The 27,804-nt window shown below is 41.9% G+C and overlaps 1 protein-coding gene across 2 annotated transcripts in view; it reads left to right on the forward strand.

The window, feature by feature from the left end:
• Positions 1-27,804, forward strand: part of LOC135492028 (low-density lipoprotein receptor-related protein 4-like) — a 60,780-nt gene that overhangs the window by 5,406 nt on the left and 27,570 nt on the right. For both annotated transcript variants that reach the window (XM_064778107.1, XM_064778108.1), the window contains exon 2: positions 20,539-20,685. In XM_064778107.1, coding sequence (XP_064634177.1) covers positions 20,539-20,685 — 147 coding nt within the window. The remainder of the gene's footprint in view (positions 1-20,538; positions 20,686-27,804) is intronic.

The following is a 27,804-nucleotide window of genomic DNA, read 5'->3' on the forward strand; positions in this document are numbered from 1 at the left end:
ACAAACGTGAGATTTTTGTTGGATGTGATCATTATCACAGATGGTGGTGACAAAAGTCTCTCATCTGCAGGAAACTAAAGGTTGAGAGTGAGAACCTTTGCCCTCAGCAGATCTCCAGGCATTACTGTGCCGTATGAATCTCTGCGTGGTGTGTTCGACATCTTGGAAATTCCTGCTATATTGACGGGTCTTGAAAGAACGAGAGTGGCTTCCGAGTAGGACGCTGTCTCATTTGTGTGAGAGGTGAATTCCGGTGGGAGCTGGGTGGATGTGAAAGGTTTGCCTGGTACCGTTTCCCTTGGCTTTCTGGCGTCTTGCCGACAGGCATGTTTTTGCTGATGAAATGGAGGCGTTTTGTTGTTCATTTGAAAGCGATATACATGTACTCTTGTTACACTGATCTAAGACAATTCATTCCTCAAAAATTGACACAAATGCGAAGAATCATGACCAATCGCATTGGACAGCTTGGTGTTTCAGCCAATCAATTGTCTATCCAAATAGAACATGTTGATGGACATCGAAAGACTATATACATGTACCTCATGGAGCTTATGACTTGAATATTCAGAAACAGTCTTAGGAGTTAGATCGCTGAAACTGAAGTAGTTGGCTGACAAAAGTTCCTGGTCATCTCCATGTAAATATAAGGTAAAGAGGTACAGTTATGGACATGGTTTAATTCAATAGCCTGTAGTGTATAAGATAGCTGGACATTTACACTAAGGCTAACTGTCCCACCTTATCATACTCCTTACATTTCCTTTACATATGTGATCAAGCAATCTATTCTAAGCAGTTTTACACTCCATTAATTACAAACACAAGCAGCAGTACAATGTACATGTAAACATGTTTTATAATGATAACAAAGCATTGTTATTTTGATGACCTGCACTAATCGAAGCCTTGCATTCCAATCACATTCACCAAAACCTTTCAAACTCATCAATATTCAGGCCAATTCGTGTCTGGTAGTTTTTCTCTATACTTGAGGCTGGTTGTGCATGTTGTGTAGATCTGATCTTCCAAGGCGCCACAGCCTGTTAAGTGACCTGCCAGTGAGATTGAAGATACACTATAAAGACAACTGAAAGCTGATCAAATAAAACCAACTTCATTCAGTGATCTCAGTAACTGATTGGACCAACACCCATGGTTGTACATGGTTGTGAGCTGTGATGCACAATTCTAAAACATCTTCATTACAGTGAGCCGTACATAATATGAGCCCACTGTGCCTCCTTTCGAAATCAGCCATTCTGGTCTGGCAATCATAACTGCTTGGGTTGGTGTAAAATATGATTTGACCACCATGGTTAGGCACCAATTGAGCTTAGGCCTGGTGATTCCGTCTTTGGCCAGAGGTAGAGGTCATGCAAGCTATATGTTTCTCACACTGGTCTCACTCTCATTTGAAGGGCTGTAAACAGCCAGGAATTTTAGTTCCTTGGAAGCCAAAGTGGTTCATCCAGAAACAGTCCTGGGTTATCCCTGGATCGACCCTACTAGGCCCTATTGCGTGATAGCCAGCAGTGTTAACCAAGGCTATCAAGCTCCTCATCGTTGAAACCTGCGTATCTACGAGTTGCATTCGCGGGATGGTCTTCATCGAGATGTTACAGAAACAATCTGGTACAAACGAGGTTTTAACGATCATTACTGAGGCCAATCCCTTAGCAATCAGGGCCTATTTCTTGCCGCAGCAGAGGATGAAGGCACACATTAAGGTGTTACCTTTACGAAATGAGGCTTTAACAAGTGTTACCTCATTAATCGATAACGGATTCCAGCTTTAGTGAGTGTTACCTTTGCAAATCATTCCATGTTTCTCATCTCTTACCTTGAGTTCCACACCCTTTCGATACTGTTCTACTTTCAACAAACTCAGTGTTCCTATTCAGAGTCCCCCCTCCCCACCTCCCGATTGTGATAAAAATCTTTCGGCTCGGATATTTTGAAGAGCTTGTGCATTTCCACGTAACGATCTTCCTACTTGTTATATGGAACTCTATATAAACCGTCAACACACAGGTACTCCAGAGTGAAACATTCTAACTCAAGGTAATCACACTATTATGTGGGGCATTCTTGAGTTATAACAAAATCAGGTTCTGAAAACATAAAAACATAAAAATGGAGTGTTGATCCTCATCCGTCAGACCGAAATAACTTTGATGGATGAAATATAACATTCACTACCATCGTTGTTGCCTTGAGTGTACCAGAGAATTAAGTTCTGGTTTCTAATGACTGGTGACTTCTAGACTCCTCTCCACTTGCGACCCAGTGGTCGATTTTGAGTTTTCTATGCAGTTACCAGAAGGGCAAGTGTTCTTAGATTTAAAAGTTGTCAGTAGAACGACAGAATTGCCCTGAAATAAGTTTTATATCAAAATGTCTCTCTCTCTGAAGGAGTGCTCTTGGTCCATCCTTGTGTCCTTAACTGACTTTCTCCTCTAAACCTCTCAATCGACCAAGTTTGTGCTTCAGTCCTGGTCTTGACCTGACAGTTCTTTGCGATGGTGTTCAGTTCAAAACTTCTACTTCACTGCCATTGACACTTTACGTTCTAAAATGTAGCTTGTTTTTATTGGATAGTAAGTGACCTAATCTCCAAGTTGATCAGCCACTAAGCGTCCCATTTTTTGTGGCGGCAATATATTCCGGTGGTGATATCTTAAGTGGAATGTCTGATTGATATTTATACATGTAGCAAAGGTCACGATATTTTATCAGGGTAGTTAATCATTCGGAAAAAAACTTGATTTATGGCGGTTGTCTTCGCGAAGAATTTTCATATATTACCGTATCCTTAGCTTCCTGTTTCTCCAGGGAGAAAAGTTCAGGTCAGGTGGAAGCTTATTTCATCCATACCTGCGCGGTCCACATCGATCAGGCGAATCTTGAGCATGTTCAAAGAGATGCATCATCGGTGTACAGATGGGGGCGGGTGGTGTACCTGCATCTTTTATTATAGACAGGTTCGGAGGCAAGGATTTTATACTTTGGCAAACATGAGTGCCAAGAATGTTAGCCAGTATGCTACACACACTTGAATGTTCATCTGTTTACTTTATCAACATGTTGAAGCGTAAGCAGAAAACTACTTTTAATAGGCCTAGGCGTAGCCAGGATTTCGAGAGCAGGCACAGATCCAAGGGGGATGGCACACAAGACACACGCCCCCCCTAATTCCTGAAAACTCTTTGAAATTGACCATGATATTTTGGAACACATCAGGAATTTGGATGAAAAATGCACTGCACGCCTCTCTTTTTCCGACTCCTAGTGGATCCGCCCTGTAGAGGGGAGGCTGTTATATGCGCAGCCTGGAGGGGCAAACTTCTTGCTTCAGAACGAGCACACGGAGCCGGATCTGCAGAATGCTTTCTTGGAGCCAACACTTAGAATAGTTTCAGACGAATCTATAGCTTGTAAAAATAAGATCCGTCGGTCTGTTTTTCTTCTCAGCGGCTTTCAATACAGGTTCAGGGAAGATACCGCCATCATGAGGAGGAGATGAGGAGGCTGGCAGCCTCTAGCACGCTGGGTTTTGAATGCGTTCTGAAGCACGTTGTATTTTGGTTTACCTGTGTATAACTGAGACGCGGAGGATGTAGGATATGTTCCATGATGAATACTTGAGTTCCTGTTTCATGTATATGCCCACCTGTTTCTGTTGGGGTGAAATATTTCTTCCACAATTGCTTGTCTAAAGAGCTGTGGAGATGGACAATTGTTATTGCAACAAACTGCAATAATCATCGCTGCAATAAGCAATAAAAGATTGCTTGTCTGCAGGTTCAGAGAGTGTCTCTGAGTTAAAAATATTTGTCACAGGTCACAGCTGATACCGATTATTGTCGCATGCACCTGTGATAAACGTCGCCTCTGCGACTATGCACAGTATTTTCATCCCGTGCGATAAATATTGGACACCACTGTGATAAAAATCACTTGTCTGTGGTGTGCTTTGGAGCACTGTTTCCTGTTTTCTGTCCAGGTGAGGGGATGGGTGGAGCCAGGGTTGTAGGTAGGGGGGTAGGTGAGGCTATTGGATGGGGGGGGGGGGGCGAGGCCGGCGGTTTCATGGTGGCTTTGCACTGCTGAAATGAACAAAGCCTCTATTTGATAATGCGTGTCTGGGTCAGGAAAGCTATCAGCATGATGAATGGGAGGAAGTCATGAGAAAATGCAGCTTTCTTTGACAAGTCTTTGGCACTTGGCCATTATACATGTACGAGTAGGCTAACCAGATATGTCTACTTCATGAACACTCAACAAGAAAGAGAACGGAATCATTGGAAGAGGATCCACCAATGTTCTCATTTTGCTCAATGATTTGGGGGGGGGGGGGGGTTCAACTAATTTTTTAGCAAGGAGAAAAAACCTTGCTGCATTTTCTTAGTTTCTTTCTTCCATGTTCGACCAGTTGAGGATAAAGGGGGACAGTTTAAGGTGCCACTATCACAGTCTAATGAAAATGTCTGGGTCTCATTGCATCTTCCATTAGCATGTGGGGGGAGGGGAGGGGCAGGATAAGTGACTTGCTTGGGTGTTATATAACTTCAAGAACACTCAAAATCTTAAATTGACATTGAATTCAGATCATGGAAAAAATGCCTCTCATTGCAATCAACACCATCAGTCTCCATGCAGCATGAGATAAATGTTTCTGGCTTGTCAAAACAACTCCCGTCATCATGAACCAATTCCATCAGGTGAAATTAACAGATATTTAAAAATCTATTGCGATTGCAATTGACATATTCTGAGACAAGGTTAATGATCATTTCAATCTGTGTCAATGAGATTTACAGCCGTTTCTGATTGAGTCGGGAGTTTTAGAACAGTGTTTCAAACCTTGATCTTTATGATCAGATCATAAAAGTACATTATTATGGAGATACAGGTTTTCAAATTCATTCTTGATTATTGTCCACTTACCAAGTTTAAAATGCAAGTTTGAATAAGTTGTCTTTGAGAAAATTCAGTATTCCTCTGGCACCTTCCTGAGACCGAGTCATTTTCACGAATCTGGCCCTCCCTCATGAAAGAAGGTAGATTCACGAGTGAGTCTTCTTAGCTTTACTCTTATTGCTATTTACAGAACTTGGTCTACGTCTCTAATAAACCTGGCTGTCATCTCTTGTTCCTCCATGGATCCCCAGAGATTTGTCTCCACTGAAACACTGGCCAGTCTTAGGTGTCCCCACTTGCGGTGTCTGATCAGGTGTGTTACACTGGCACCTTCCGGACACCGCCATGTTCACCATCTTGCCTGAGGTGGGCTTAACATCCGAAAAGTGTCGAGACACTGATTTGCTTTGTAAAAAACTAATTCGTACCAAAAAACATGCTGTCGCATAAGTAACACTAATCAGCCTAGACAATGTCAACACCACAGGCACTAAACCCTGAGATATGCTTCTCACACCAAACTGCAACCCAATTATCAAATCAGTCAGGAAATTCTAATCCCAAATTCATGCCAATTTTCACTTTGATGTATTCGGTTCGCCAACAAAGTCCTAATTTCTAAGGTAGTTCATATTTAGCTGTCAAATATCTCCAGTATGCCATGAAAGTAAAACAAATTTACTGAGTCTTTGACCTAAGCATTTGATAGACTTGGGGTCTAGGCTTTATTTGTTTTACAAATCTTAAACCATTAAAGACATGAGTATTGTAGGCTACTATAAAGTCAACACTTGGCTTTATTTTCGATTGAGTGAGGTCTATTTTTGCTAAGGATAAGTCGTGTTATCAGAGGAGAGGGTCGGTATTTAGAACACTCATGTTCATGATTTTCTGACCTGCAATCAGCATCAAATCCAGCGACTACTATAGTTTTAGTTTTACCTGCAGACAAGCGATATTCTATTGCTTATCACAGTAAGAATTGTAGCAGGTTGCAGCAATAATAATTGCTGGTCTGCAGGGCACTTTGAAAGCTAAACTTTCCTGTCTTCGGTTTGATTTGTAACTTCGGAGGAGAATGTTTTGGCACTTGCATGGTGGTTTCTGAATGCAAGCAAACTTGCCGAATCCCTGGATGATTGTGTATTGTTGGCTGTGGGCCTACGAATGCAAGACCCAAGGCCAGCATGCCCAATAGCCTTACACAAGGACAGATCACCTCTCCTCACCTTACAATTCGAATTAAGTTATTTTCCTACTTCCAGTAGCCTGTATTTTCAGCATGAAGAGGTTTCCCTGTTGAGTTTGGACAATACGCCCCATTGACCTGAAAATGACATTAAGTGGTGGTTTTGTCCCTGTATGGTTTATTAACCATTCAGGACAATTTCGAGTGTGGTGATTACTGGTTGTTGATTGGTGGTCCTGAATGGGCCTCTGAGATGCACGGTGGGGGACCATGTTTGGCGCTTCCAGCCAAGTAGCGTTGCCAGAAATTACCTAGAATTCTCATAATGGCGGGACTGTGGGGCGAAATGAGATCTATTTGTATATGTCTTGTTACTGCCGTTTTTTTGTCGGAGTTTTTACATATCAACTGAATTATACGGTATAGTTCTGCTCCAGTGATTGGCATTCTTGTTGGGTGACATAGTCCTGGAGATTAAAGATCATCGCATTGAAGAATATGTTCGACACCATCATGCCTTAGAGTTGAATTTTTATTGCGGCAATAAAAAATCTCTCAATCTGATACCACCTCTCGTGACATTCTTTTCATCAAACACTCGAGTATGAATGATGTCCTCGGGTGATTGAATGCGTCGTTACTGGTATAATTACGGAGAAGACGCCAACCTGATTAACAATTCACGATTGGAAAAAAGGTGGCGTACATCATGTTGTGCTTATGAAGAAACATCTTAAGATACTTTAGGAGGCGGATGTGGGCTTTTATGCCGATTTATTTTACTGTTGTCCTGAATATGAGACATTATCCAAAGGTGTTAGACCCAGCATGTGCATCTGTCGTCCTAAATAGTCCTACAAACTGGCGATTTAAATCACATCGACCTGCGATCTTGATCATATGCAACAAAAATTGCCTGTTCGTGGTGGTCATTGCAGGTGCTAGTGACGATTGGTGATTGCAGTGACTTGCAATCAGTATCAAGTTCAGTGATAACAAGTTTTACCCGCAGATGAGAGATATTTTTGTTGCACAAAGCAGCGATTATTATCACTGGTCATAGCGATTGAAGTTGTTGGTTTGCGGGGGATGTATGACTGGAATGTTGGCCAAACCCCATGGCTTGAGGCGATGACGTCTAATAGCCTGGAGTGGGGAAGCCTTCTGTGGGATATAACAATGTGATGGGAGACCCCCAATGAAGCTGATAAACACCGTTTGTCGTCATATCATTTGAATTGCAGATTCTTGTTAAACTGAGGATAAAACTGTATCAATTAACTGTTTCAGATGTAACTGTGGACAGTTTTTGTGTTCCATTTCCCCTGCACTGCAACTCCCTTGAAGACATTTTGCACAATTACATGCCAGTATGACAAGGGAGCACCTTTAAAAGATCCTCTAAGATAACTACATGCGGCATTTGTGATGGCTCACCTGGTCTTGAAGTGCGATGATTGCAGTCATAAGAGCCGATACAAATTTCATGCTTTGAAAAAATATCGGAAGTTTTACACTCTCACGTATTGTGAATAGGAATTGGTTTCTTGGAAAAAAGGGAGGTTTTACAAATTTTACGTTTTGCAAATTAGTTTCTTTGCTCATCAACATCTGTTACTCTGAGAAGGGCTTGGAAAAGTTCTTTTGCCAAAGTTCTTTTGCCAATTCACACCTCAAAACTTTCTTATAACCACAAATTTTGAATTTCTTTGGTGGCCAACTAGACACGTTTACCCGGTAGTTGTTCAGTGAAAGTTCACAATTCGTCGTTTGTTTTTGCAAGGTTTGTGAAAGCTAACTTATGATGACTACCACAGACCTTTTACAGGGTTGTCGAAGTTCTGATTTTAGGCAAATTTTAGACTATCTTCTTCTCACTGAATTCTGGATTTAATAGCTGGGATGGAGAGATCTCTGTCCCAGCTCTCTGTGGATCTTTGAATTTTCAAAATTGGATGAAAAATAAGCATTTGAGATGCGTTTTTGTGCGAGTGAGTGCTGATCATGGGACAAGATTTTTTCAGGAAAAAAATGTCAGACTTTTTGCCTTGGCATCCCTGCTTTTGTATCCTGTGTCCCAACACAAATATATGTGTGTAGGCATCTCAATACCATATCATTTACTGAGATTTTCTAATGATTTCTGCATCTTCAAAGACCTTTGCTGTGTTGGGTGTGGTCCCTTGGAGTTCTGCCCATGTTTTTTAATCATCAAAAGGGCAGTTGTTTATCCGTAAGGCGTTTTTTCTCATGGACACTAGGAAATCGATGGAAGTCGTAAGATAATTGACCATGTGAATAATAAGGGCTTCAAGTGACAAGGGTCATATCAGTTTAATTTACAGTGGAGCCTCCTTTAGTGGACACCTCTCTATTCAGGACAACCTCTCTATCAAGGACACCCTCTCTATTCAGGACACCCTCTCTGTTCAGGACACTTGTTTAAGTCGCTATTTGGCTGTCTCCATTCATTTTGACCTCTCTAATCAAGACACCTCTCCATTTAGAACAGCATTTGTCAGTCACGAGGGTGTCCTTAATAGAGAGGTTCTGCATTTATACATAGGGCACATCAATGTAAAGTAAAAGACACGATCTTCACAATCTCGAAAAACACTCATCTGAGGTATGGCCAGAACCACATGCAGTGATTTAGGGCGGTTGTGCTCGTTGAATGGCAAATCGGGTGGCAAAGAGTTAAATTAAACTATCAGTACTCTTACCGACATATCCGTTTGCAGCCAGAGCCGGATGCTGCATTAAAAAGCCGATGCCATTAAAAATTAATGGACTTTTATGCGATACAGAATGGCGTTCACGAATGTCAACAAACTGTTTTTGTTGTGCAACGTAACCTCTGTGTTAGGGACGCCCTTTTCAAACATGTACAATAGAACCTCTCTATTAAGGACACCCTTGGGATTGACAAGTTCTATCCTTAATAGAGAGGTGTCCTGATTAGAGGGGTCAAGTTGAATGGAAACAACCAATTTAGGACCAAAACTAGTGTCATGAATACAGAGGTTGACACTTTAGAGAGGTGTCCGCTAAGGGAGGTTCCACTGTATTCTGTGTGGGTAATAAGGTAGAATCATTCTTTAGGTTGGAAATTCAGTGTTCCCCGTGAGGAGAAATTTGCATCCATCCAAAAAATGTGATGAAACTCAGGAAGGGCCGACGTGCTCAAATCAAAAGCAAGGATCGCCAATACTTGAACACATTCTTCGCTACAAAAAATTACCCAAAGTTATTTCTCTCTCTTTTAAACCCCTTATGATTCTAACAACTATTTATCCTATAAAAATATTTCCCCTCATGCTTATTATTGGTTAAATTGATCTGAATTGACACATTTTCGTCTCGATGAGCATAAGTTAAAGACCTGTTTCACAGAGTTCAGCAGCCATCATAATCCATACTTTGTCGTCAAAAATATTGACCAGAAAAAAATTGTTCTCTGTTCTGCGGTTAAACACCCTCGGGTGCTGTATTGTGCCTCATTTTACGATTGTTTGCGAGGTCACCTGGTGGTCAAGAGTGATATTATTTACTCGTAAAAGCCTATTACGTCTTTAGGGGTATTAACCTGAGGCCTAATCGACCAACACTTATTCACAAACAGGTGAAATGTTGGTTTTGTGTAATGTGATCAAATGGTATGCTTGGTGAATCCTTGCGGTATTTCAAGCCTGCAGTGCCTGCAAACAAGTGATTTATATTGCAGCGACGTGTGATCATTATAGCTGTTATATGCGACAGAAGGATCAACTTAAGTCACCGACTGTGGCTGATATTATAAAGAGCTCGACCAAATGTACTTTTGGCAAATTTCATGACAAATCGCAGATACTAAAAAAATCTTTGAACTTTGAGCAGCGCATCCAAGATTTGATTAATCTTCGCACAAATTGGTGCGGTTAGCTTGATGTCGACTCTCGAGACTCTAAATTACCGGTCACTGCTACTCGAGAGATCCAATACATGATACTGTCATAATAATAGGGTCCTCCGACACTCGCATGGCAGTATTCATTATTTATAGGGGTTTTTATGCCGGGATAATGTCATAGGATTTATTCATTGGAGTGGTGGGCTGGGAGATCTTCTTTTGGCTGATCTATCACTTTATCAGGGCTACTTAACATTTTGTTCCTGGGGAAAGGGGGCAGTAGGCTCTCGGGGAGGGGAAGCTCACCTCTTGGTCTCAAAAGGGCCTGAATCTGCTTGAAGCACGCTGTTCGGTGAGGTCTGGGGTTGCTGACACGGGATATTAAAGAGAATGCGGTCTGGATTCTAGACGAGGTGGTAGTTGAATCTGCTGGTGTCCCGAAAAAGCTTGTAACAGCGACAGCTCTCTGTTCCGGGATCCTGCCTTATGTGTCAAGCAATGCTACTTGCAGATTTGAGGAATATTTAGTGAATATTTTTGTTCCAATGCTGTTGTAGTCCTTCACAATGCAGGAAATCTTGTATACCTGCGAAGTCACATTTGGATTCAAGTACTTTTCTGTGACAATTTTGTTCATGAATGAAATATTTCATATTGTATGAGAGAGGCACTTGACTTCATGATTGTCCAGAACACACATTTCCAAGTGTTCCGTTAATAATACTGTTTTGTCCCAGAAACATGCCAATCAGTATGAATGACCATTTTAGGCATGAAATCCTGTACATTTTCGAAATTCACTTCATGAAATTCGCCCGAGTAGAGATTTGATGCAATCATGCCAGAATTGTGTTTCATATACGGTAAGCCACATTTCTCATGACTTAATTAAGTCATGAGCCCCATTTATGTAACCACTCAGGCAATTCAAGGATCCCTAATTTGCAAGTTGTTGCCAAATCAGGCAACTTTCTCCTTTGCGCTCTTGTCAAAGTCATGTCCACCAGTATACTAGCAAAGTCAAATTTGCGGTTGACAACCTCATTTGGTGACAATTTGCAAATTGGAGATCCCTGCCCAACTGGTTCCTTTCAGTCAAACACAGCATTATTAGACCCTAAGCAGACCCTTTTAGGGTACATATGAATTAATTTTGCATCCAGTTTTAAGACTAATTTGTTCTTTCACATTTCATCCCGAAGCAAAGATTATCTCACCAGTAAGTGATCTTAGAGTTGCCAAGACCTTTATCTCTCCGCTCGCAGGTTTCTCAAAAACAAAGAAAAGGCCCTCGGGTACTTTTTATTCTGATTACTTTTTGATCCGAGTTTAGCGCAGTCGTGAAATTCCATTATCAACATCAATATGCTGTGTAAGAATTCGATTATAGGATTCGAGAATGTGTTTCCATCAGTTTTATTGGCTCTTACGTCGTTAGAAAGTGGTTCGCTTACCGTTGATTAAATTTGCCAGCGTCGATAAAAAACTGGGAAGAAGAGCGCCTGGGTCTTCGGATTGGCGGTTGAATTTTGAATAAAATTCTGAATAAAATGGTGTAGCGTTTCAGTTTGGTTGAGAATCAGTAAGTTGATGGTTCAAGTTCCGTGTGAACGCAGAAACAGAAAGAGACACATAAACAAGTGGTAACATGAGCTCTTAATAAACCTGAGAGGAGCAAAACCATTTTCACGGTCATAAGTGATTAATTATAGTCATTTGAAAATTGTTTGTGTGTTGGTCTGAAAATTTGGGTTCCATTTTCTTTGATACAAACCGCTGGCCCTGAAGCGTTAAAGTGATTGGAAGTAATTTGTCTGTTGAAGATTGCTATCTAACTTTAATTAAATCCCATTTGACTCAAATTGACCGAAAATACTCAAACATCACAAATGGTAAAAATCCACTTAGAAGGATAAAAGGAATGGTCTGTTGAGTGTTTTGTAATATGAAACAATATTATGTTTTCAAATCCGATTTTGAGAGGTCATTGGTTAGGCCTGATACAAAGAGCTTATGTGCTGGTTTAAAACCACTAATTTGAAAGGAGCTAGGAGCTAAGAGCCAGATTGTTGTAAGATAGCCTGATTCTTTCTTCAACCGTTCCTCAACCATATTGATGTCGCACAAATTGCACATTTCGCATAAAGTGCATCGGAAATTCATTGGAAACCGAATGCAGCCAAACACTTACTGTTCAGCATGCAACTTTCAACGCTGCGAATTAGATCTGATAAATCTGCTTTTGTCTTTGTCTGCATACTGCACACGCTTGCTAGCAACACTTCCCATGAGCCTTTATTCATTTTGAACATGTTGTCAGAATTCTAGTAATAACGTGTCAGGTCCGACAATAGTCTCGTCAATGGTGGGTGCGTGTTAGTTCGATTCATTTCATTATTGTGATCCTTCAGCCTTTTGGTACGAACGTCTGCAGGCTATAGTGTGCAGGATACTGGATGCATCGTAATGGCCAACTGTTGGCTGGTGTGCGGGCTACTTGGTACATCAGTGTTGGTGACCACCGGTGGTACTGGGTCTTCTGTACATTGGTACGGCTAGCACAGAGTGACATCATCGCCTGCCATGCTGGTGGGACATACAAAAGAAAGCAAGCACAAATGACCGTGACAGCATTTGATTCAGTAAAGTTATTCTTAACAAATCATTGTTCTACCTCCGACCAACACTGCTGACTGAAAACACACTCTAGTCTGGTTCAGGTACAGGATCACACAAGCGTATAATTGTGCCGTCAACAAAGGGTTAATCTCTTTATTTGGTGGAATCCTGGGCTTGGGTGAGGAAGATACAAAGAAGGAAGGTTTACTAAACCAAATACAGTGGAACCTCCCTTAGCGGACACCTCTCTATAAGGGACAACCTCTCTATTAAGGACACTAGTTTTGGTCCCAAATTGGTACATTCCATTCAATTTGACCTCTCTAATCAGGACACCTATCTATTAAGGACAGCATTTGTCAGTCCCGAGGGTGTCCTTAATAGAGAGGTTCTGCTATATTGAATAGATAAAATGTTCAAAGGAAATGTATTTGAACTGCATTGTATAAACATACCATGATTTTTAAGTAAATAAACGTTTCAATGTACACAATGTGTTTACTAGATACCACTACTTAATTCAACATTGAAACATCAGAATACAATTTAGCAAAACAATCACAAAATTGATCCCTGTTTTATTGAATTCAAGCGTTTTGTTCAAAAGAACAAAGTTGATTTATCGGGAAATTTTTCGGATTTCTGTAAATAGCGACTTCAAATTTTCAAATCGGAAAATAAACGGATGTTTCTGGGTAGTAACAGTATCCTAATGACTATATCATAACAATTCCATTTTTGAAATCAGTATATTATTCAGGCTCGAAGGGAAATGATGAAAGAGGTTGAAATGTTTGAAATTCCTTTGAACAACGACTTTTTGTTTTGTGATTTTTCATGTCAAAATAAATTTAAAGGGCTGCAGGGTTATAAGTTTAATTCACATTTTAGCAATGTCGATTGATTTCAATATCGGAGTCAGATATGTGGATACAACCTTAGGTAAATAAAACAAGTCTGTTAAAGTGACAACACGGGTTAAAGTGACTCATACTGAACCCAAGGGTCAAACCTCAACTGAAACCTTCTCAATATGCTCGCAACATTGATTTTTTTGCTGCAATAAGAAGAGACACAGAAAGGTCTTCATATAACCTGTGGCACGAAGGGATACCTGCGTGCGTGTGGTGACTCCCCGCATGACCACCGCTGTATTGCGCCATTAATGGGTATTTGCTCAAAGGCGCTACACGATTTCCGCACGATTTCCTGATTTGTTGTCTGTTTGTGCAGCAGGTTGCCGTGACGACGACAGGTCCAGGGGCACTGCTAGGGATTCTGGGATGTGAAGGGATTTGGTCGTTAATAAGATTTGTTCGACTAAATGGTTGATCAGTATTTTATTTGTCGCAGAATGTTGCTTCAGAACGCGTAATTCGATTCCACATCTCTGCCATAATTTGTCACTTCCAAGACTCTCAATACTCATCATGAGCAAAAACATCTCCGTGTGTTAGTTGTTGCCATGGTAACCTAGCATGACTTGGCCCCCTACATCTGAAATCGTGCTCAACAATAAAATGTGAAGCGTCGCTGCAAATGAATTGTGCGTTAGTCGGTGGCTGAGGAATGGCCTCTTAAAACATAAGTATTGTTTAAAAAATCTGTACGTTTTTGCAGATTATGGTGTCAAAGAAATTGTGGTTAAAGATGAATAGAAACGAGCTGCATTAGTATGAAAAACTACAGTGGAACCTCGCTTAGCAGACACCTCTCTAATCAGGACTCCTCTCTATAAAGGACATTACTTGTCAGTCCCGAGGGTGTCCTTAATAGAGAGGTTCTACTGTATTTGCAACCCCAATCGAGCGGTGATAAAAAGTATTCAATCCGCATAATCATATTATTGTCGATATGACTTTGATCTATACCACTCAAAGAAAGATGTAATGCATATCGCAGAAACGATTGTATCGCGATAGCGTTTCTGTACCAGTGAAGTTTTATTGATAGGTTTGTTTGATATCCAATCAGGATCAATTTGAGCAATCTAATTCCCGATGATTAGATGCTTTAGAGGTATTGGTTTATCTTGCGGCCCACCAGGGGGCGCTGTGTGATATCTCTGATGAGAATGAGAGAATATTGGGCTAATTCAGTGTTATAAGTAAAGATTATTAATTGAAGGTTTGGTAACGAGGGAGCATTCTCATTATTATAGACTGTAAAGCCAGGAAATGTTTCTGTTTGTCAAAAGTTGGTGAATTTTCTCAGTTGACTTTTATTTGGCTCCAGCCAAAAAGTTCTGTCTCATTTTCATGAAGGGCCAGTCCTGCAAATTATGCCCTGGCATTTGGCCACCAAGTCCAAATTCACAGGAAGCGGTTAGATGGGGCCTTGGTGGAGTCTGAATACCTGTACGTAGTCAATAAGTTGCAAGAGATTTTTGTCTGCTGCAGTTACTATCGCAGGTTGCTGCAACAATAAGCTCATCTGCGGGGCACTTAACGATACAGGTTACACCCCACTTCATTCAAACGAAAGTTCATCAGCCAGAATTGGGTGTTGAGGGGTCATAAGGGTACACCTCAATGGACGAAATGCTAATTTTAGTCATTGCAGTACGCAGTCAAAATTGTTGGAATTTGGGGTCTGACGTTCGGACAAAAGTTTTGGGTGGCACTTGTTCCGATGTGTGAAGGAGTTCTCTGAGGCGCTGAGTAGCATATGGGCATCAGGTCCAAAATAACCCGATATTGAGGTAATTTGTCAAAAACGCTCCAGGGGTTGAAGAAGCGAAAATGGCTTATTATCGTGGCAACACCGAGGCATATTTTTTCACTCATCTTTGATCAGGATGCATGCAGAATTGTTGTTGCAAACAGGAAAGATCGGATTCTTGCCCGACTATTCTGTAGACACTGATGTCATCAGTGAACAAACGTTATCATCTTCGATCGTGTACCTTGTGAGTCATTGATAAGGGTCAGAAAAGGGGCGTCGGTATCATCCATGCAGCTCCATTTCGTTAATGGAGGTTACACATTGCCAGCTATGATTTCATGGACAGAATGGTCCGTCGATTGCGGGGACGTTGCATGGTCACCAGTGATCAAGCACCTCCGTCGTGTACCTAGTTAGTCATCGATACGATAGGCGAGGGTCAGAAAGGGGACACGAATATCCCCAATGCGATTTCATTCTATTCCCAATGCCTTGGGGGCATGCATAGATCTGGGAATAAAATATCTCATTATCGACAGATGACAGTTGATTATTGACATTCTAGTAGCTTAGGTATCTATTGTGATGACTGATAGAACATCATAATCTTCAGGGTTGGGCCTACGACTCTACTGAGTGATTCCTTCGGAGAGAAATCAGACTGCTGTGGTTGATGGAGGCCAGAAGTGTCAACCATCTGTCCAGCGCTGACTCAGCATAATTGGTGGTCTCCATTATTCAGCTGCTGGACAATCCATTCCCTCTCGGCTATTTGCTGTCCACTAATGTTTCCAATTTATCATGTGTTTGTTTGCGGTCCGATCAAACGCGGGTGAATCCATAATTCATACGTTGTCTTTGTGGTCTTTAACTGAGTAATAGCGTTGACACAGCATTAGCTAGGCTAACATAATGCTACGCTAGCCCGAGGTTTGTCCAACATGATTGAGATGCTTAGTTTGCCAGTAGCATTGACACAGCATTAGCTAGGCTAACACAACGCTAAGCTAGCCCGAGGTTTGTCCGATAGGATTGAGATTCTTAGTTTGCCAGTAGCGTTGACACAGTGTTAGCTAGGCTAACACAACACTCCGTTTCCCAATTGGATTGTGACACATTGTGGTATTTTTGTGGCCAGTAGCATTTACTCAGTGTTAGCTGGACTAACATGATGCTAGATTTGTCCGATGGGCTTGTTAGCTCATTGCACGTTTGAATGACATTGTTCCGTTGTGACGCCCTGCGCGGGCTGGTGTATTAGAGTGGCATAGCGCTAAGTCTATCGACTCCACATCGGGTAGGTGTGGGTTCAAATCAATCTTGCACCAGCTTGCATAAGACACAAGGTAGACATTTGCTTGGTTGTTTCCCATTTTAAAGGACCAAGCTATTGAAAAGTGCATGGTTTGAACCCACGATTCTTTGATCATAAGGCCGAAACCTTCACCACTACACCACGATATGTGCAATGTGGTAGTTTGCAACAATGGGGCTGATTTCAAAGTGGATTATCTTAGAAAGCATCGTTTTCTTTAGAAACCAAACTGGGATAACTAACTTCATTAACGTGAAATAAAAATCATTTTTAACTTGTTCGACTCTGACATTCTTTTAGATGGCATATGAAGTAAACTGGCTTCGTTAACCCGAAAATGAATCTGTTCCTCGAGATTGTTAGCTGATAATGATATCTGGCTTAGCGCGCCATGTGCACCATTCTACAAATGTTTATGGTTTTTAAAGATGCCTTGCTTCAAAGTTTTAAAGGCCTGGTTTGTCCTTGTAGAGTGTTTACACGAAGCCTGCTGGGAATTAGAAGTACACTTGGTCGTAGCGCTGTAAATATAGACCCCAGCATGATGAGACATAGTATGTATGATAATTTCATATCAATGTCCGAAACAGCATTGCTTATCTGTTTTCAATGCATATAAGCACAATTTCAGAATCTCAAATTCAATTTTAAATTCCAAATTTTTAACCAAGGGATCTGGGCTTTAATGATTTTTTTTTGCAAAATCTTATCAAAACTGATGAGCGAGAGTTCCCGTGTTTGCCTCATCAGTCAGCACAGATCTGATTCCTGCTGTGAAACACATCTCAAAGGAGCCATTACGCTCTTGATGGACGTATTTTGCTGGCAAGAAGAAAACATTTTGCAGGATTTGAATCCGTGCGGCGGATTTTATCAGCATCATTAGGAAATGTGTTCGTGTTCATTAAAAAGCAAGATGAAAGATGTTTTAAAGGGAGACTATAGGTAGGGCCAATTAGGTCAGATTATGTTTCATAAAGTCGCCGATAGGTGTCACTCCGACGAGGCTTGTTCATTAAAAAGTAAGAAAGATTACAATATGATGGGCCAGCAAGGTCCTATCTGTATCTTCAAGACCAAAATGTCCAGTGTGAAAGGGTTGATAAATGTTATGCATAATCAGCAGACGACTTCACCTTCCGACAATACAATACATGATCGATCAGCGAAGGTGGCGATTCGTGCAGCCAAGTGGTTTCACTGATTCCCTCATGTGCGGATGTAACAGTAGTCACGACTGTTCCACCGTTGCGACGAATCAGATTACGTCCTCGTAAATACAATCAGTCATGCTAACGGTCATTCTCTGGAGTGGTTGCGGCTGTAATGCTCACATCTTTCTTGGTGTTAGTCGCTGCCAAGCAAATGGGTTCCGTGTTTTTCTTGACTCTTTTTGATTTCTTGGCCGACATTGTTTGGTTTCCAACTGTGTTTTGTGGCCAAGTGCTGGCTTGATCTCCAGTCACTGTTGGCAAAAGTCAGTATGCCTCACAATTCCCAACACATAGGCCTACAGGGTCGACCAGGGCCTACGTGTTTCAATAAAGCCAGGCCTTGGAAGAAAGATAAACATCTTTTAGTCCTCTAAACTGTTGGCATTGATTCTTCTCTCAACAAATGCTTAGAAACCCTGAGTAAATTTCCAACAATGGCTCGTCGTATGTGACAGAAAGTCATCAGACTTGAAAAGTTGGAATAAGAATAGAGAATTAATGGCATTTTGTCCGATATAATGGAGGCAATAAACCATTATTATTGCTCCTAATTCCTCTAAGTATTTCATTTGAGTTATCTCTTTGATAAGTCTGTTTACACACAGGTAAGAGATTTAGTTTGATGTGATATTTAAGCCATTATCATTGTTAAAAATGGATAAGGCAAACTTGCTGATTAACTTCTGGTGTCGTCAGTGACAATTGTGTGTGAGCTGCGTTGCAGACAGGTGATTTTTGTTGCAGTCACGTGCTGTTCTTGAGATCACTTGGGCATTGACAGAGAAAAATCAAAAGTAGGCCTGAAAACTTCTTGTTAAACATTCATGGATTTCTGAAAATGAAATTGATGATGCCAGAACTTTTGAATTGTGGTTTGTCATCTGTTTCACTGAGTGAATGCTGGAGGAAGAAGCCCAAAAGCAGGGTGGTGAGAGTCGAACCCACAACCCTTTGAGGTCAAGATCTTAACCTTGAGACCACCCCACTCCACAGATTGGGCCTCTTCTCCTGTCTAATTCACGACTCGTAGGAAGCCACCAATATCACTCACTTCTTAGCTCTTACTTTCTTTTTAGCACCCCTGCCTAATGATCTTTGCTGATTCCGTCAGATTACGAATCAATGATCTTTTAAACTTGGTATTCTGCTGTGGCGGCGAAAACACACAAAACCTTTTAGCGCGAAACACGAACTTGTAAATATTCAACAACTGTTCGACTTGAATTTCCTCGTGCTCTTACGACTTTCATTGACCAACATATTATCTTGCTTCGAGAAATGCGATACCCATGGCGTGGTCCATTCAGCTTGACGTCACGGCCATCTTTTCGAGCCGGTTTTAAAGAGATTGGCAGACATATTCCAATATCTGCTGAGCCTGATGTTGTGGATAGCCGTTCCAGAGAAAAACTTCCAAATGCCCCAGTGGTTTTGTAACAGTGCTGGCATTATAACCCGAAGGAGTAGGTGTGACATTCGGATGTATCAGCCCTGTTTCATCTTTGTGTCCTTGAACAAGGCACTTAAGCCTACTTACTTCTCCCCACCCAAGAGTAATTGGGAATCAGGCTTGCTTGGGAAGTTAACCTGCGATAGACCAGCATGCTATCTAGGGGGACTAATAAGTATTAGTCCCCTAGGAGTACTCCTAGTTGCTTGATGCTGTGGAAACTGGGATAAGATCCGGCCGGATGCGCCATTTGCGGATCAGGCAATAGCCCTGCCGACTTGGGCAATCTGGACCACACCTATTGAATATAGTGGTCAAAATGGATGCACTTTTGCAACCTGCATTTACTAGTTATATGCCATTGCCATGGAAACAAATAATAACCATGATTATGTCCAATCGTTTGATATCACGTCTTCATCAACCAATTAAATATCCATCGCTCCCAAATATTAAATTTGTCGCTTCATTTGCTGCGGACAAAAGCTATGCTCACGCTGGTATGGTCGGCCAATCAAAATTGCTTCCATGTCATGGGAGAGAGTTTGTTCTGGTAATGATTGCGTTATGGCCATCCGAGACCAGAGCTTGTATTGGTTTCACCGATTCCCTCTGGGACCTTTTCATAAAAATATAATTGCAACGTTTCTTCCTTGCTTGTTATAAATCATTATCTGTCCACATACACAACTTCTGCTCTTGCCACAAAGTCTATCCTTAGACTTCAAAGGAGGTTTTTATCTTCCGTCAACACCCTGAGGAATTAACAGCAACCGGTCCGAGCATCTTTCTCCTCTCTGAGGTGAGGCCATAGGATGTATCTTCTGCCATTCAAAGGCTAAAGCCAAAGATACGATATCATTTTGAAAACCTGAACATGACCCCTTGGGTGTCCTTGCATAGCCTCACCACAGTCGGGAAGCTGTCAGTTGGATTAGGGTCTTTGCAATGGCCAAGTTTAGAGCTGGCCTTCAGTTTTAGGCCGGATTGACTCGGATAGGTGGTTGCCCATGACTCGGAGAGGTGGAAGGCCCTCGGAGAGATTGTTTCTAAAACCACAGGGTGATCAAAATCAAATGTTATACCTTTCCCTCTCAAGTTCTGTATCTCAGTTTTTCGTGTCGATTGGAGTTGGAATAATCAGGTAGATGTTGGGCAACCCGTGCTCAAAATTACAGCAGTGACATTACAGGTGAATAGGCATAGAAGAAGTTCATTTTAGGATGAAGTTTATCATAAAATTTCTGACGATGTTTATTTCTTTTCTCGTTCCAGCCTCGGCGGCGCGCCCGACATGCATCTGTCCTCGCCACCTCTTCCAATGTGCCTCCAAGAACAGCGACGACTGCACGTGCATCCCCATCCACTGGGTCTGCGATAGTGACATCGACTGTGAGCGCGGAAATGATGAAGACAATTGTGGTAAGTTTATTTGAAATCTGAGATACCATCACCATCCAATTTTTGCACCAGTTTTTTGGGTGATTCGCAAAATTTTGAAAAAAATTTGAAATTTTTTATGTTTCAATTTTGACACTGACGGTCAAAGAATTTCTGCCTTTTTTTCCCAATCAATAATTTTTTTCGCAATTTCATATTACAAATCTATATTTTTGCGAAATGTGCCAGTATTAAAACTCCCATCAAAAATCTGGCGCTTTACAGTAATGGTGGTGATAATTTGTCGCGTGCCTCGATGGTTTGGTATTAGGCCTATGTGTCAAGTTACACAGGAATTAGTCAAGCCAAGGGGAGTTGATTACATCACTAGCTTCTCTCATGAGCCTGGTGGCTTGTTCTGGCCTGGTCACTAGGTGTGGGGATCCTTGGTTTCCATCTCAATCAAAGGACGTGACATATTCAGTAGTACAGTATACCTTCAGGGAAGGAAGAACTGTTCAAGTGCAAGGGGAGGGGCAGTCGAATGGCTGTGACATTTCAAAGCTAGACAACATCGCAAAAGGGTTTGAAATATTCCGAGACGAAATTATTATAATTGCTCTCCTCTATATCTCCATATCTCCTGTATTTAATCAAAAGATGCATTTCTTCAAAAAGCGATCCGTGGTCCCCTGAGGGGGACAGGTATTACATTTAATTTCATTGAGCGCTCCCTGTGATGGAACGATATCTTTCACAAGGAAATTTCCCGCGATCAGTCGAATTGTCAGAAACAGACGATTCTTATGCAAATTTTTTCGATTGTTGGTAGATTTGTTTTGTAAATTAGATTTCTGAGACGAAGCGTCTTGCTATGTTTGATAAGAAATCGAGAAATTGCTTTTGGGACTCGATTGGTGATTATTCATACGAGGCGATTTGTAAGTCAATTTCAGGGCGTTTTGTTTGGTATCAGCTTTGGGTAAACCCTTGCTGCCAATACAAAGGATTTCTTGTAAAAGTGCTTATATCACATGGGTTTTAATGTTGGGTGCTATTGTTGACAAATTAAACCTTTGTATGAAAAGCCCAACTACCATCGCATAATATTCTGGAAAATGATTGTTTGTTTGTTTGCACAAAGCGCACATCCTGCTTTGCCATAATTCAAGATAGATGATTCACCAAAAGTACCACACAGATCTACCTGAGTCAAATCAGAGTGAAATTCTGAAACACAAGTTTATCCCGCAGTGTACTGTAACTGCTCTGTTAAGGAAAATCTGATTTGAGCTTGAGTTGGAAAGTTATAATTTTCTGTGCCCAGTTGCTCCATCAGCATTAGAGACAAACACCACCATTGGCTCAGCTCAGCGTTACTCTGAATTTCAACGTTATTGCTAACTCTGATTGGGGTCTGCTCATTGATAACAGCAAAAGGTTATCATCATTAACATACCGTACAGACCAGCTTCTAGTAATCCAAAGTGTGCTATAGGGACCATATGCATTTGTTGGAGTGTCCTTCATGGGTGAGGTCTCTCATGGGTGAGGTCTCTCGCGGGTGAGAGGTTCATGGGTGGGGTCTCTCATGGGTGAGGTCTCTCATGGGTGAGGTCTCTCGCGGGTGAGAGGTTCATGGGTGAGGTCTCTCATGGGTGAGGTCTCTCGCGGGTGAGAGGTTCATGGGTGAGGTCTCTCGCGGGTGAGAGGTTCATGGGTGGGGTCTCATGGGTGAGGTATCTCGCGGGTGAGGTCTCTCCCGGGTGAGGTCTCTCATGGGTGAGGTCTCTATGGGTGAGGTCTCTCGCGGATGAGGTCTCTCATGGGTGAGGTCTCTATGGGTGAGGTCTCTCATGGGTGAGGTCTCTCATGGGTGAGGTCTCTATGGGTGAGGTCTCTCATGGGTGAGGTCTCTCGCGGGTGAGAGGTTCATGGGTGCCTTACCCAAAATTTGCGACTGCACACTAGTTCTGATTCAGTGTAGCTGAAACTGGGTAGTAAAATTCATGAGGAAAATCTTTCAAAGTAAGGCCTGTAGCAAGGCAGGTTTGGCCAACTGTTTTCAATGAAAGATCTGACAGTTTGCTCTACCGAACTCATTCAGGTGAGCGAACTTGCTTAATCTTGCTACTGGGGTTTAAGTTCATGCACCAAGATCAAACCAGTGTGTAGTAAGATTGCATGCTGCTCCGAGGCTACAAGTACAAGAATTTTGCAGTTGAATCCAATGTTATTTGGCCAGAAATGATGCATTATGATGAACGACAGCATGTACATGAATTGATCAAAGTTAGCTTGAAACCGATTTTATCGACATGAGATCTTACTGACAGGCTGTACAAATCGAATCAAACTTCAGTGAGCAATGTGCATTTAGCAGAGGAAACTTATGTTTCTAAAGTGTACCGCAGTTAGCGATTGCCGATCGATGGTATTTTCATCACTCGTCGTAGCAATAAAATCTTGCGTGCCACTGCAATGAGTGATAGAAATATCACTTCCTGTTGGCATAATCTATCAGTGCCGAGTTCGATATTATTGCACATCACAGTGATTACTGATTCTTATTGTGGATGCCTGCAATGACCCTTGCAGACCAGCAAGTTTTGTCACATGCGATAAAATATTGATTGGCTTACATTACAGCATTGCAGCGCCCCCTGTGGCCGACGATTTTGTCGTCTGAGACATTAATGGTTAACATCTCAAAAGTCAGATTTCATTTGCGTGTCTGACTTGTCCCGCACTCCCCTGAGTGTCGTGTCAGACATCGATAACAAATGCCTCGACTGAAATATTTATCTCTTGGTCGTATTGGCGTCCCTTGTGTCTCATCCAACACGACTCACATCATGGGGAACAAAATGTCACCGACAGAAAGTGGCACAGGCTTAGTCATTGTGATGAATAAATGGTAACAGGACCGCACACGAAATTACATAATCACCCTGGAGATCAGTTCCCCAGCTTGCCGTGAATCAAGCAGGCTTCCCAACTTGCCGTGAATCAAGCAGGCTCCCCAGCTTGCCGTGAATCAAGCAGGCTCCCCAGCTTGCCGTGAATCAAGCAGGCTTCCCAACTTGCCGTGAATCAAGCAGGCTTCCCAGCTTGCCGTGAATCAAGCAGGCTCCCCAACTTGCCGTGAATCAAGCAGGCTCCCCAGCTTGCTGAGCTGGCCTGTCCTGGGAAAGGGGAAAGTTTTTCAGTTGTTTGAAAAACTGGTGTTGGAATCTTCAAACAAATGTATTGCTGACATTTGGATGAGACTTCCATGCCGATGATCAAGTTTGACTTCTTCCTAAGTTTACGGGGGTCATCTCAACGTCTTGGAACAAGGATGTGTATAGGGGGTCATCTTAATGTCTTGGAACAAGGATGTGCACGCCTGCTCCTGTTGGGGGCAAGCCGAAAGGCATTCACAGGGGATTGATGCAAACGTAACCATGGTTATTGTCAACAAGATTTATGTCTGTGTGTCACAGCTTAGTGAGGTATCACCATCGCAGTGATGTGTCATGTGAGAGCTGTCCCTTGGTTGACCGTAATGTGCATCACAGGCGAACGACCCTACTTGACCATTAACTGGTACTGTGCATGGATCACTGATGCCGCTATTTCAGAATCCGTTCTTTCCAGCTTTATTGACGTTCATGAGAAAAAAACCCAAATACGGTTGTCTTGTCTTTCCAACATTACTGAGACGTGCTCAATTGAAGTAACTGTGATTTCATCGCAGTGTATGACCACAGGGAATCTGCTGACTCATCATTAATCCATGAGCAACGGCTGACGAGAATGCGAGTCAGCGACACGGAATTCGGACGTGATAATCAACAAATTATCCATCGGTAGCCCGCACGACGTTGCTGGCAACTTGTGTGCTAGCGTTGTCACGGAGTTATCAAATAGAAATAATGGAATTATTCCGACAGAATCCGTTTGTCGTTTTTAATCATGTGACGAATGTGTCAAATTGGCTGATTAGGACGTCTTGCGCTTGGCATTCCGATGCTTGTCACAATATGCAAATGAACACCTGACGACTGGGTATTATTTGCCGCGATTGCGCGTGATTAGCAAAATGATCAGGATCGGAACAGCGCTTAAGCCCGTCGACACGGTGTATGAGAAACCCTGGTGAGCAGTCGTGGCCATGGACTGTGACTCGGGTTCAACTCCGACTCTGAATATTCAAGTTGTTTCATCAAGTTGTCTCACCATAACACATTTCAATTTAATCAAATTGTGACAGTGACGTGCCTCTGCTGAGTCCTGTCAATGAATTGAGAAATATGACACATCTTGGTTCAAAATTACCTCAGAATTCCATGATCTTAGTCAGTAATTTGCTCATTGATGTCAAACCCCTATTGTTAGCTTATGAGTTATCAGCTATTTGGATGCATCTTTTTCACTTTTTTGTCCATCTGAGAAGTGACGCAGTAAGTTTACAGGTCAGAGGGTATGTTATAAAGAAATTAAACCTTTTATAGCTATATCCGATTGTTTGACATGATCATTTCGAACGACCTCACGTAAATAAATCTTGCTGAGTCAGCGAGATTTCGGAAGTATAAGATTAACGAGCTGCGGATGCAAACAATGGAATCCAACGTCGAGACGTTAAGCTATGTGAGTCAGCTGTGAAATTCATGAGATTTTGACAGAATTCTAAATGGATTTTGATGAGTATCTTGTCAGAGAATCTGTGACTTACGGCAGGTTTGATGAGATGTCGAGGTTAATCTACTAATGGAGGAATTTGATTGATTAGTGCATAGTTAACTCTTTGAAGCCATATCGTCCATTGCAATCGAGTCCAAGATGCCACTACAGACAGGAGATTTTTATTACATAATGATGCCTATGTCATCCCTTGAAAAGACAAAGATCGTGAATTGTCTCGGTGCCCTCCCCATTCATCTTGGTGCTAATCTGCTGAGTCAGCATATCGTGGCTATCGCCCCATTGTATCGTAACTGATAGCCATCATCCGTCTTATAGCATCTCAATTAAACCTGCTCTCGAGACGTTTACCGGGAAGTAGGGGCTCACACAACCCAATCACTCACTTGGAGGAGTGGTTCTGCGACAGAAAAAAGAGTCAATACTTTAACCCTTTCAGGACTAGGGTCATGGCAATCATTGTTCCATCTCCATTAAACCTGCTCTTGAGAGGTTCACAGGGAAGTGGGTGAGGGTCCTCACTGATATGTCCTTCAGCGTGTTTCAAAATCCTTTGAGATCATGATGAAAATTTCCTTTATTTTCCCGATGAGAATCAACTCTGATCAATCCTCGTGGATGGTGCGTCAAATTGTGTCCCATTTCAAGGCCTGTGTGACTGCTGCATGATAACTGCAATATATGACATTGTGTATAATGTATTTCTATTTTCTTGAGCCACAACGCCAACATTATACAAATGGCCTACCCCTTTAACTTCCTAATGAAAGTCCCCATATCAGACACACGCTCCATCTTCCCATTTACCGAGCTGCAGGAGGCTAAGTGGCAGCCTTTGAAATGTTGAGTTAATTGTGAGTCAATTATTAGGTGGGGAGAGTGTACTTGGAGGTTGTTGATTAGATGTCGTGCGCCGAAACAGTTGTGCGTGGAGCTGGGGAAGTACGTGATGCTGTGATGACGACTACTAAGACATAGTTTGAGCGGAATGAAAACGCAACAGATGTTGTATGAAAAAGAACTCAGCAAAGCACAAAAGAAGATAGACAGCCTTGAACCAGGCTTTATGAGTCTCCTGGGTCCTAGGTTGTGGGAACTCGCATATTGTGAAATCATCGCCAGATTGGTAAACATGAAAATGGCCTATTATCTGTAACAGAGGTGATGACGGTCAGAGTTCTGTGGGAATCATGTCGTAATCAAACTTGACTGGCATCAGTGCTGACAAGCTGTCGGCTGCCTAGTCACCTTTACACTTCAGTGGTACATTCTATCCCTATAATCATCATCATCATCATCATCATCATCATCTACCAGCGTTGTAACCCTATTTGGTTTTTGCCAGAGGTGTGGAGTCCACCATAGGCTTTGTCCACCATAGTGGCATCTTTTACCTGCCCTGGCATAGACACTCAGGTACAAGGGACCACGACTTTAAGTCTCATCCGACAGATGTGAATATGCATAAGTTGTGTTGTGAAGAGACAGGAATTTCAGATCCTTAAGGCCACGCTGAGTCATCCAGACATACAATCCTGGCTTAGCCGCGAGATTGAATCCGGGCCCTATTGCGTGGTAGCCAGCAGCGTCAACCACTGGACTATGAGGCTCCTAATTGACGATAAAAAATGAGTTCTCATGAGCTGTCTGATATGAAGAGATAAAAACCTTTCTCTTAGTCAGATAGTGTTTTTCTTCTGCTAATTAGAGACCTTAGAGATATTTATAACAACACCAATGCTCATTGACCAACTTCTCGTGTGTTACTAAAGGTAACCTGTGTTGTTGTAGGGGGAAATCTATGCCAATGGGAACAGTATTGTGCCGGCTTCTTCCGTGAATGTACTGGGTGTTACAAAAAACATCGTCAAATCAAAAGTGAAAAAATATCTATAAGAACACCAGTAATCATTCACCAACTTCTAGTGCATCACTGAAGGTAGCCCTCCTCACCTGAATTTTTACTGGAGATGTCCGCGCACCAAGGTATAAAAAAATACTGGCCTTGATTACTCCAAAATCCCCTCTAAGGTCATGCCTCACGACCATCAGACAAATCGGTGTCACTGGCCCCTCTGTCCATCCAATTTGAACATGTTAATTGGCATTGAATGACCATGTGTATATTTTGGCATGGAACTTGAATATAAAAAATTGGTCTTACGTCGGTGTAGGTTGAGTATATCAATCCAACAACTGCACCTTTGATCAAGAGTGGTCACATCCAATCATGATTGACGACCATTTTTCGCCTAATTGCACCATAAAACAAATTGACAGCAATTGCTGGAGACACTGAAATATTTTCTGAAATTAATTCGTCCTCTGTTGATCCTCAAATTGGTGATGTCAACAAATTATGCTTGTTGTCCTTCGGTGATTTATTCATTAACTATTCCAGGACTGATGGCCACCGCAATCATTGGGTTACTCTCAATCAGCACATTCTAATGGTACCGGTACCATTATTGA

The sequence above is a fragment of the Lineus longissimus genome, chromosome 8 (assembly GCF_910592395.1).
Source record: "Lineus longissimus chromosome 8, tnLinLong1.2, whole genome shotgun sequence".
NCBI lineage: Eukaryota > Metazoa > Nemertea > Pilidiophora > Heteronemertea > Lineidae > Lineus > Lineus longissimus.